A 12580-nucleotide genomic window follows, 5' to 3' on the forward strand; every position below is an offset into this window, starting at 1 on the left:
CCCAAACAACGCATTTTAGAGGAAATACATACCCTCGACTACAACAACCCTCTACATATAAAAATACTAACTTCCCGATTACTAAACGACTAAGACCATCGGACAGGGAACAAACTAAAATGTCTATTGACGAAATTAGATTCCAAGACGGGCATGAATTCGAACAAGTCCAACCTAATTATTACGAGCAACAGTATTATAACCAAAATCAATACAATCCGTATCAAAATCATAGCTTCATTAATTAAGGGCAACAACAAGTCCAATCTGTACAAATTAATAACAAACAAAACCAAAATAATTCTGAACTAAACGAAAATTTTCGGTTAACAGCCCCGGAAAAATACGAATACATAAAAATAGTATACAAAGGGCGCTCATACAAATGCCTTCTAGACACAGGATCAACAATTAATATGATCAATGAAAATATATTTTGTCTTCCCATTCAAAATAGTAGATGTGAAGTTTTAACATCAAATGGCCCTATTACCTTGAACGACTTTATTGTGTTACCCAGAAATAGTATTTTCAAAAAAACCGAACCATTTTATGTGCACAGATTTTCTAATAATTACGATATGCTAATTGGCAGAAAATTGTTGAAAAATGCTCAATCAGTTATTAATTACAAAAATGATACAGTTACCCTTTTTGATCAAACACACAAACTAATTACTTAAGAATCCGAAAGAAACCAAAATTTGTATATCCAAAGGACGCCAGAATCAATTGCAAGCTCAGATCAGGAATCAATAAAGAAATTAGATTTTTCACAGTTTCGATTAGATCACCTAAATCAGGAGGAAACTTTTAAGTTAAAAGGCTTATTAAATAAATTTAGAAATCTTGAATATAAGGAGGGAGAAAAATTAACATTTACAAATACAATTAAACACGTACTAAATACAACACATAACTCCCCAATTTATTCGAAACAATACCCACTTGCGCAAACACACGAAATCGAAGTAGAAAACCAAGTAGAGGAAATGCTGAATCAGGGATTAATTAGGGAAAGTAATTCGCCATAAGATAGTCCTACTTGGGTCGTACCAAAGAAGCCGGATGCTTCTGGCGTAAATAAGTACAGGGTAGTAATTGATTATAGAAAGCTAAATGAAATAACCATACCTGACAGATATCCAATTCCAAATATGGACGAAATTCTTGGCAAACTGGGTAAATGCCAATATTTTACAACGATCGATCTGGCAAAAGGATTTCATCAAATAGAAATGGACGAAGAATCAATTTCTAAAACTGCATTCTCCACAAAAAGCGGTCATTACGAATACCTTCGAATGCCATTTGGCCTTAGGAATGCACCCGCTACTTTTCAAAGGTGCATGAATAATATCCTTCGACCGTTGCTTAACAAACACTGTTTGGTGTATCTGGATGATATTATAATTTTTTTAACATCCCTTACAGAACATTTAAATTCAATACAATTAGTTTTTTCAAAGCTTGCAGATGCAAATTTAAAATTGCAACTAGACAAATGTGAGTTCTTAAAAAAGGAAGCTAACTTTCTTGGTCACATAGTTACCCCTGATGGTATTACACCAAATCCTATTAAAGTTAAAGCCATAGTTTCATACCCAATTCCGACAAAAGTAAAAGAGATAAGAGCTTTCCTTGGATTAACAGGTTATTATCGCAAATTTATTCCAAATTACGCAGACATAGCAAAACCTATGACCAGCTGCTTAAAAAAAGCAGCAAAGATAGATACACAAAAACTTGAGTACATAGAGGCATTCGAAAAACTTAAGGCTTTGATAATTCGTGACCCAATTTTACAATTACCTGATTTGGAAAAGAAATTTGTTTTAACCACAGATGCAAGTAACTTGGCCCTCGGGACTGTCCTTTCTCAAAACGCTCATCCTATATCTTTTATTAGTAGAACACTTAACGATCACGAATTAAATTACAGTGCTATCGAAAAAGAATTACTCGCCATAGTTTGGGCCACAAAAACTTTTAACTTTTACTAGGGCGACCATTTCTCATTGCCAGTGACCATCAACCTCTTAGATGGCTTCATAACTTAAAGGAACCGAATGCTAAGTTAGAAAGATGGAGAGTTAGATTAAGCGAATACCAATTTAAAATAGATTATATTAAAGGAAAAGAAAATTCAGTTGCCGATGCATTATCAAGAATTAAAATTGAAGAAAATCATCATAGTGAAGCTACTCAACATAGTGCAGAAGAAGACAATAGCAACCTTATTCATTTAACAGAAAAACCAATAAATTATTTCAAAAAACAAATAATCTTTATTAAATCCGATAAAAATAAAGTAGAGCATTCAAAAATATTCGGTAACTCCATTACCACAATTCAATATGATGTAATGACACTTGAAAAGGCCAAACAAATTTTACTCGATCACTTTATCCATAGAAACATTACCATTTATATTAAGAGCGATATAGATTTTGAAATTATTCAAAGAGCACACATAGAAATTGTTAATACCACCTACACAAAAGTAATTCGCAGTCTTTTCCTATTAAAGAACGTTGGTTCATACGCCGAATTCAAAGAAATCATACTTCATCACATGAAAAACTTTTACACCCTGGTATACAGAAAATGACAAAATTATTTAAAGAAAATCACTTCTTTCCAAATAGCCAACTATTAATTCAGAATATAATAAACGAATGCAACATATGCAATTTGGCCAAAACAGAACATAGAAACACCAAAATGCCTTTAAAAATCACACCCAACCCGGAACATTGCCGAGAAAAATTTGTAGTAGATATTTATTCATCTGAGGGAAAACATTACATCAGTTGCATTGATATTTATTCTAAATTCGCTACACTTGAGCAAATTAAAACTAAGGATTGGATAGAATGCAGAAACGCTGTTGGGTCATGCAGCCGCCAAAACTGTGTAGTAGACTAATCTCATACTTGTTAATATTTAAGCCAAATTAGTCAGTTGTAGCAGTTGCGATGCCCATAGTGCAAACCGCTGCTCTCGCACGCATTTATCTGTACGGCTCTCATCCCTTGTTTGTTGTTGTTAGCTACCTACGTTAAGCTTGGGCGCTGCATTTCGGCTGCCTGCCCGCCAATTGCCATTTCGTCGTGTTTCGGAAAAGACTTAGCTTAGGCCTTAGCTGCCTTAAACAATTCGCAAATAAAAGCTGTCGTCATAAAAACAAACTTTCTTCGGTTTTTTATTATTCGCAACAGCTATTGAAAAAGCTCAATAGCTAAACAAACACATTAATGCGCATTTTTAATCAACTAGGTAAACCCAAATTACTAAAGGCAGACAGAGACGGAGCTTTCTCCAGTTTATCTTTGAAGCGATGGCTTGAGGAAGAAGAAGTCGAATTACAGCTCAATACAGCAAAAAACGGGGTAGCAGACGTCGAAAGATTACACAAAACAATAAATGAAAAAATTCGTATAATCAATTCATCTGATGATGAAGAAGTAAAATGAAGCAAGATAGAAACAATCCTCTACACATACAACCATAAAATTAAACATGACACTACTGGACAGACACCTGCTCAAATTTTCTTATACGCTGGGCATCCAATATTAGACACTCAAAAAATTAAAGAAAAGAAAATAGACAAAATAAATGAAGACAGACAGGAATTTAATATTGACACTATTTACAGAAAAGGTCCACTACAGAAAGGCAAATTAGAAAACCCATTTAAACCAACCAAAAATGTAGAACAGACAGACCCTGACCATTACAAAATCACTAATAGAAATAGAGTTACGCACTACTACAAAACACAATTCAAAAAACAAAAGAAAATTAATAAACTCTCAAATAAAATGTGAACAGCCAAAACATTTTAAACATTAAAACATCCACTTGGATTAACTACAATGATAACCAAGTATTAATCATATCCCACATACCCATTTACCATTCACTAATAAACACAATTAAAATAATCCCTTACCCAGACTCCAACGGCTATCAGCTAGATTACAAAGACACACAATCATATTTTGAAAAAGAAAATAAAGTTTATAATACCGAAAATAAAGAAGTAAAAAATGAATGTGTCACCAATATTATTAAGCACTTAAATCCAATTTGTAATTTTAAGCCAGTACACACGAACGAAATAATAAAATACATAAAACCAAACACAATTGTAACCTGGAACTTAACCCAAACAATTCTTAACCAAAATAGCCAAAATTCAATTAATAAAATAAAAATAGAAGGAAACAAAATGATAAGACTAACGCAATGCAAAATAGAAATCAATAGTATAATTTTAAGTGAAAATCTGTTAAAACCAGAAATAGATTTGACACCACTATACACACCACTTAATATAACAAAAATAAAAATTGTAAAACTCAACGACATTGTTGAGATGATTTCAGAGAACAATATTACACTTTACATACGAATGATCATTGTAATAATTGCACTAATTTTGTTGTACTTATATTTAAGATATGTATCATTTAAACCATTTATGATGCTGTATGCAAAACTTAAAATAAGAAAAAATCAAAATCAAAACACACCACAACAAACAGAAATAGAAGAAACTCCATTTCCCACACTATATCCATCAATCCCAGCCCAAGTATAGGCTTCTCTTTAAGGGAAGGGGAGTGACGTATTTGGGCGGTCCAAACCAGCCACTTCTATTATTTCAAAGAAATCAGTAATGCACTCTAGTAATTTTCCATAATGTATCCCAGCTGCGCAGCATTCGTTTATCTTTGGCAGCGCAGCCGTTCTTGTAAACATCCTAAAGCCTGACCTAAGCAGATTTCACTGCCCTCTTTCAACGCTACCTAACCTTAAGAACCCAAGAGCGAGGCTCTCCCGAAATACAAATATTGTTCAAATACTGAGGCTTCTCCTCAATCCAATTTGCATTTGATTTTTAGTCTTAAGCTGAGATCCAAAGAATAAAGTCGTGAAACTATTTCTCCTAAAAACTATTTTTTATTTCTTGGCGTTGCCCTTAGTCAACTGACGGGACATTAGTTCGACTCAAAAATAAAACAACAATTTTACTATATATATATATATATCTGGGCTTTGTAGGAATAAACAAATTCCTGTTGGGAGATCCAGCTCGTCAGAAGTCCTTCTAGATTTATTCTAATATATGTACATATGTTGAATTCCAAGGTAAGGGACCGTATGGACACATTTATCTTCCACTGTTATAAAATTCGCCGTTACGCACGTTCCGCTTTGTCGCAACGTGTCGCCCCAATATCTAAAATATTTTTTTTAGTTTATTTAGTTTTATTCAGTTTTGGAAACATCACTTCAGCAAAATTATGCAGACAAGTACATGTGAAAGGGTAAGGAACCTAGCTCTACATAGGGAATAAAAATCATTGATAAATACCCCTTGACAAAATTGGGCCTTGAGTGTTACCAAAAAAGAAAACGGAACCGAACCGAACGAAAATCCCCGCTCTAAATTCTATTATGAACGGTTCGCTAGTTTTAATATACAAATGTTTCTTTTCTTGTTTCTTGTTATTGCATCTACCGAGAGGTCTCTACTAGTACCGCTGCTGCGATGGACGCCCACCGGCGTTGTAGTATCCACCGGATCCTGGTGGCAAGGTAGGCGGCATTGGTGGTGGTGGTGCAGCGCTCCCGCTATAGTGTCCGACCACTGTCTGCTGCACTCCCCAGCCGGAAGAGGGGTACGGCGGCATAGGCACTATCGGCGGGGGCGGCGGTGGAGGTGCATGGTAAAGATGGTACCCGGATGGCTGACCAGGAGGTGTTGGGCCCTGTAACAGATTCTGGGAGTCGCTAGGACCAATGACTGGCACTCCACTGGCTAGGGACTTAATGCTCTGAATGTTGCTAACCTCCAGCACGCCACCGTTTCCACATACTGGGGGCGGCGGCTGTTGGGGAACGGAAAGTGGTCCAATACCCGTAGAATTGGTAAGCTTGCCGGCTTTTGGACTGTCGGCTCTGCTTGGTGGCTTTTGGGGCGGACTGGTCGGCTGGAGCGCTTCTTTTTGGGTTGATTGGTACAGGTCCAGAACTTGGTGGCAGATGTCTTCGAGTATTTCCATCGTAACATCAGACACAAACATGTCCCACCAACGCTGCTGCTGTGGCTGGCGGCCTTCCCAGTCTTGCACAGTGAATTTGCTTAGCTTGCTGGCCAAATGGATAAGAGCCACGGCAATAATCTCCGGTTCCCACTGTAGACAAACTACTGTGCTGAGAGAGTCGTTGACGAAGTTCCACGCCATTTGCACCATCTTTTGCAGCTTCTGCTGGTCGCCTTTGAAACACTTAGCGTACTTTAGGAGAAAGGTGTAAGGATGCTCTACCTGCAAATCGAATTTGATGGTCTGCAGCAAAATACGCTCGAGCGTCATCACCTCCTCCTTAGGGTCGTCTCCAAACGAGTAGAAGTAATTGTCGGTAAGGATGCCACGTGCAGTTTTAATAATGTCGCGACACTTCTTTGGGGTCTCCTCCACCTTGCCAGCAAAGAATAGGCAGCAGCACGCAGTCACGTATCGGGGGAAACTCCGAAACGAATGAAACATGTAAAATCGGTGAAAATATACAACGCCGGTGGCCATTGTGTTGTGGCCCAAGCCCATTTTGGTGCCACATTCCATGATAAATCGAGCACCTTCTTTTCTGTACCGCCGCTCCGTTTCGAAGCTTATTCCATCCAAGATCGAGGGCGTTTCCCGCAGCTCCTTTTTGTCGTAATACCAGCACGGCATAGCGCCAATTTTGGCTGCGGGTACTACTAGTAGTCCGCGTCGTTGGATGGAATTTGGGTTGAACCTTTGGCCAAATGGTTTTCAGCAAATGCGCGTGCTGGACCCGATAAACCCCTTTGTTTATTGTAAATAAATCAGTTTTCGATTTTTATGTTCACTTGCAGTGTTACCATGTCTATGATGATAAACCAAAAAACTTGATTGGAAGCCCCTTTTACACCAAGACCATCTTGATTTTGGGTTTACGGAACAACTTCATTGGTAAAAAGATAACGCAAAATATAAACTTCTATCTCTTGCGGTTCACACTGGAAATGTTTTGTGCGTTAGTGCGCTTTGGGAACTTTATTTTGGGATAGAGCTTAACAAATATGTATATATACACCTGGTTTTGACCGTCCTGTGACTGTTACACTGTATACGCGGAAGAAATGGGACGTTTACACTGGAATTGCATTTCCATGTTTTTGGAATATTGCGTCTTGTTAGGTATAATCCTACTAGAGAACATGCTAATGCGTTATTTATTTTTTCATTTGCATTTCCATTTTAAGCATAGATAGCTTTCTTTAAACATTATAAAATGCAATAACAAGATTATGTGCAGTGTAAACGGTTTCTATTTAATAGTAATTACTCCTGGTAAACTGATGATGGATTTATTATACCCGTTACTCGTAGAATAAAAGGGTATACTAGATTTGTTAATAAGTGTGCAAAGGAAGTAGGCAGAATGAAGCGTTTCCGACCATATAAAGTATATATATTCTTGAATAGGATCAATAGCCTATAGAGTCGATCTGGCCATGTCCTTCTGTCCGTATGAACGTCGAGATCCCAGGAACTATAAAAGCTAGAAGAAGCGTACAGATTCTAGAGACAAAAACGCTGCGTAAGTTTTTTGACCCATGTTTCCACGCCCACAAACCGCAAAAAACTGCAACGCCCACAGTTTTAAAAAAATGTTGCATATATTTTCATAATTTAATTAGTCGTGTAAATTTCTATCGGTTTGCCAATAAACGCCAAACGCACGGACACACCTTGGAACAATTTTTAAATTCGTTCTCATTTTATTCCCCAATATCTATCGATATCCCAGAAAAATGATGAAATTTCACGTTTGCATTCACACTAGCTGAGTAGCGGGTTGGGGAACTCGACTGTAGCATTCTCTGTTGTTTTTATTATAAAAGCGAGTGAGGACAATATATATAATTAACTAATGTGCGAATTAGTTAATTGGTATTATGTTTGTATAGTTTGTGTTATTTTCAAAAAAAAAACGGTATATCTCATTCAAATTACTTAATATTGGAAAACGGAAATGTGAGTTTGATAGAACTAAACGAACAAATCAGTCGAGGTGCATTTTTTAACGTTCCAGGTTTAATTTATAAAATTAGAAATGTAAGAAAAAAGACAAAGAAAGTGATGACAAGCATTTTATATTTCTTTCACCAAGTGATTCAATACAATTCCAGTATTTTAACTTCCATTTAACCAACACTTAGGGAATGTGAATGTTCGTCACTCGTCTGCGGCAATTGCATGCTACGTCTCTGGTTGCGGTGATCAAGGCTGGAGTACCCCCTACGTCGAAAACTATCGACGTCTCACAACGATTTCGAACTTCAAAAGGGAAAACAAAAGCAAATTTTGTGTAAATTCTAACGTTTGATCACCCCTGATCGCAGATTGCGTCTATGCGGAATGTGTTCCAGGATAACGGAAAGCTACAGATATCGCGTAAAAATGTTTCGTAATTGGAAGCGCAGCTAAGCGTTGCGCTAGGACCGGACCGGCGATTGGCAATGTCGGGACGCGGGACCCAGATTACCAGTTTGGCGTACACGGAAAGATTCCCAATTGGTGAACGATGACGATCTTGGTCATATACCCTTGCCCAAATTTACAAATTAATCCTGCCAATGCCACGCTCAGATAGATATTTCCGGATCAACAGAAAAGTTCCTGGCTAGGCTATGTCAAATAACTTTATCGACATTTGATTTCATGGTTATATTTATTCTGGGACCCGGTTTCCTGTATTTCATTCATTTCAACGGACATATTTGTAAAATTAAAATATACATATTTAATGACTAGTACCGTCCTATGTGTTTTAAAATAAACATTAAATTATTATGTCTCAAAACTAATGTAGCCACACAAATAATAAATGCATTCCAAAAATGACTTGAGGATTGAAAAATGTGACAAATTCATTTACTTACTAAATTGAAACAAACTTATAATATATACACATTTGTAATATTTTGTGCATAAGAAAAGTTAGTAGGCAATTAATTTTATTATTATTATTAATTTATGTAAATATATTCCGACATCAAATTATATCTAGAGAGAACGCCATATTCGTGTTCCTAGACTATTACATACCCGGTTAATCAGCACCTATTAAAAAACCGCTCGAATTAGCTTCCGAATAAAATTTTGAAATCAGTACCCAGGGTACCACGTGGACGACCTACAACGGGGTCGATTAAAACAAAATCCATTTTTGGGACCTACAGTCGGTTTTCAAACCTTGTAAAATTTGGAAAACTCCATGTTCCCCAAAAATTTGGTTTGTTCCTAGCATACGGAGGCATACATAAATAATATTAATATTAAAATTAAATATTGGTAAAATAAAAAATAAAGAAAATTTCAACGCTTTTTCAGAACTGTGGGCGTGGCAGTTATTTTGTTACTATTTTATTATAATCCATTGCCATTATCGTATGTCCGTATGAACGCCTCGATGTTAAGAAGATGTTAAGTTAGAGAGTTGAGACTAGACATGCAGATTCATGAGACGCCAAACAATTTTTGGTCATGCCCACTATAACGCCCAAAAACTGCCTTACCCAAATTTTTTGTAAAATGTTTTGACTTTTCTTCGTTTTATTGTTTGTTTTGCCAATTTCTATCGGTATACAAAAAACACTCTGAGCCCGCCTCTTCTAACGCCTTCAAAGTTTTAAAAATTTGTAATAGCTTTTCATTTTACATATTCCCTAATTTCTACCGATATGTCAAAAAAAATTATGAAAGTGCGCTGGAAATTTTATGATTTTATGCACAACTTCAAATAGAATAACTAAAATGGGCTCATTCTGCTCTCTTTTTACCATTTTTTAAACATGCATTTTTTATGAAGCGTACAGATTGTAGGTAAATTTTAAATATTGTATTGTAGCTTTCCCGCTAAAGTAGCGTATTTCTCTAAAATTAAAATTCTTATGTTTTTTGTTTTGTTGCCGAGACGATGTTATCCCCACTCACTCGTATTATTATGCTTTTACAATTTTAAAGCATTTTCTCCTGATCCGTATGATCCCCTCAGATTTTGCGGTTCCTTTTAATTGGTGAATATATTTTTAGTTGGACAGCTACCGCAGTATTCCATGTAGTTTTTGGAGTAGAATATACATACATACATACATACATATGTATATAATAGTCGCCTTCGCATACTTTTCTAGTGCGCTTCGTCACTGTCATCCACGGAAGTATTTATATTAAAGGTACTCCAGGCACTAAAAGAAAATCAAATTGCCTTCGATAAAAGAGATACCGATCGCTGATCGGTAATAATATCTACACTTTCACAATAGGTCTTCCCGCAGTTTACTACATATGTACATATGTAAATGTATACGTATGTTGGTCGCCAAGGACTTTTACAGGAGCTTTCAATTTGTTTTGTAATATACAAGAAAAGCGCTTTTGTTTGCAAACAATAATCTGATTAATCTGAGTCTGCAAATATTACTTACATACATTTTACTTACATTTACATATATTTAACTTATATTTCAAATAATTAGTATAAACTATAAATAATATAAATAATATATAGAAATACATACATATGTATGTGTATATTTTAATTGTTGTCAATGCATTCTCATCCGCTTGACTTTGTACCTCTTCATTCTGTGTTTAAGAGCTTTCGTTGCGTATATTTGTATGTATTTAATTGAATAATTTCAATATATGTATATATTTTAAAAAATTTCCAAAATTTGTTAGTTTCAAATTTTTTTGCACAGAAAAAATCGGAAAAAGTCGCTTTCAACCCATCTAACACAAATTTTACCGCTCCACTGCAGCGGTAATGTCAGATATATATGCATACATACATACATACATATATATGTAGTTGTTGACTGCGTATTTTGTTTTTGCTTAAGTCTTACCCATTTAGGGGGGTATAAAAAGGGTCCGCGCCAATTTCGTCGCGCCCTTCTCTAGCCGAGATTCTTCTTGTATTCCCAATGTTTTGGAACATGCCTGCAAGTATTCCAACCAGTTTCTTTGTTCGCCTTGCTCATGGCTTTAAACGGATCTCTCTCGGGGCTCTTTCGTGTCTCCGCTATATCTCGGTTCTCTCGGCCACGTTTAGTCTAAGACACGTTCACAGCCTTGCTCCGCTCAATTCAGTCTCTACCTGAGCGTTGTCTTTACGAGTTAGCCATTTGCAATCGTGCGGTCTTTTTCAATATGTAGCCGCCCCAATTACATATGTATTTTGTCTGTGGATATATGTACGATGTATATAGGATATACACATTTGTACATACATATGAACATATAAACAATGCCTATTTCTCCAGCTTTCGTTACAGTAGTTTTGAGAACTAAGTGTATCTAAGTGTTAATGTGAATATTGAGGGCACAAAACAAAATAGCATAGCAAAGAAAAAAAAACTCATTCAGTGACCAGAAGATCGTGGAGAATTCGTTGTCGCGCTTTTCATCTTGCGCAACCGGTCAGGACTCTTTCTACTGAACATTCTATTTTTATTTTATATACGTTTCTATATACAGATGTATGTATGTATGTTAAAGCCGGAAAAATAATTAAGTTTGGATTTGTATATAACTAAAAATATTTACTGCACTTACAACACAATACATGTAAATGAATATATACATATGCACACATGTAAACACATTGATCGCATTTGCTACTAGAAAGCTCTTAGAGGCCACACCGCTTTCTATTTGGAAATACATTTACACAGTTATACAAAAGAGATATGTTTAATAAGACTGTTACCAAAACACTTTCGTCGTTTCTTCTACCCATGTTATTTCAAAAGGAAAACCACAAAAGCTATGTGCCTTGGGTATCCGAACTTTTAGAACTTGACAACAACATCAACAATAAATGTGGTGACGGTCGAAGCTGCAACATACGAAACTTCTGATGTGAGAAATGTGACGAAAAATGTATATACAAAATTTGTATTTGTTATATAATTTTAAAATTAAAAAATTAAAGTTGTTTCTATGGCAGCTATAACATAAAGACAGCGATCCACAAACAAGGTATACAGATGTATATTTTTTATACATGTATATTTTAAAAAATTTATAATTTTATTGCCATATGAATGGTCATATAAAATAAATGAACCGAATAAATTATGTCTTTTCCGATTCATGTATAAGCCTTTTTATGTGGATTGTGCTACGAAGTTACGTACCACTTAATTGAATAGGTTTGACTTTTTCCAATTTTCTACAAAGAAAACAGTCCTCCTTGAAATAGCAAAGATTTGGTTCTGTAAATTTTGATTTTATATTATTTATATTATTTTTCAAAAACATAAGCAAAAATCTTCGTTGTTTTTGGGTCACTTGAATAGGATTTACACTTTTGAACTTTTTGTTGGACGTGTGGTTGAAAAGTTGCATTCTACATTCTACAATTTAAAGCATTCATTATCTGTTTTTTATAAAAGGACCGCGATAAAGCTATAGCCGATTTGAAAAAGGCAAAGGAAAAGACTATATGGAATGGAATATGGAAGCCG

The 12580-nt window shown here is 35.7% G+C and overlaps 1 protein-coding gene and 2 long non-coding RNA genes across 3 annotated transcripts; 2 read left to right on the plus strand and 1 right to left on the minus strand.

The window, feature by feature from the left end:
• Positions 1–5259: 5259 nt before the first annotated feature.
• Positions 5260–6916, minus strand: LOC6619335 (cyclin-K). The gene has a single exon (XM_002043516.2). It carries the CDS (start codon positions 6747–6749, stop codon positions 5547–5549), a length of 1203 nt encoding a protein of 400 aa, XP_002043552.1. The 5' UTR covers positions 6750–6916; the 3' UTR covers positions 5260–5546.
• Positions 6917–7862: 946 nt separating this feature from the next.
• Positions 7863–8964, plus strand: LOC116803543. The gene is made up of 2 exons (XR_004363650.1): positions 7863–8078; positions 8264–8964. It is a non-coding gene; the product is annotated as an uncharacterized LOC116803543 (long non-coding RNA).
• Positions 8965–11498: 2534 nt separating this feature from the next.
• On the plus strand, positions 11499–11880 carry LOC116803542. The gene is made up of 3 exons (XR_004363649.1): positions 11499–11530; positions 11589–11590; positions 11864–11880. It is a non-coding gene; the product is annotated as an uncharacterized LOC116803542 (long non-coding RNA).
• The last annotated feature ends 700 nt before the right edge of the window (positions 11881–12580 follow it).

Source organism: Drosophila sechellia, chromosome 2L, assembly GCF_004382195.2.
Source record: "Drosophila sechellia strain sech25 chromosome 2L, ASM438219v1, whole genome shotgun sequence".
Taxonomy (NCBI): Eukaryota; Metazoa; Arthropoda; class Insecta; order Diptera; family Drosophilidae; genus Drosophila; species Drosophila sechellia.

Excerpts from the sequence above, each read along its gene's own strand:
- LOC6619335 (XM_002043516.2), bottom strand. The coding sequence starts at position 6,749 with ATGCCGTGCTGGTATTACGACAAAAAGGAGCTGCGGGAAACGCCCTCG.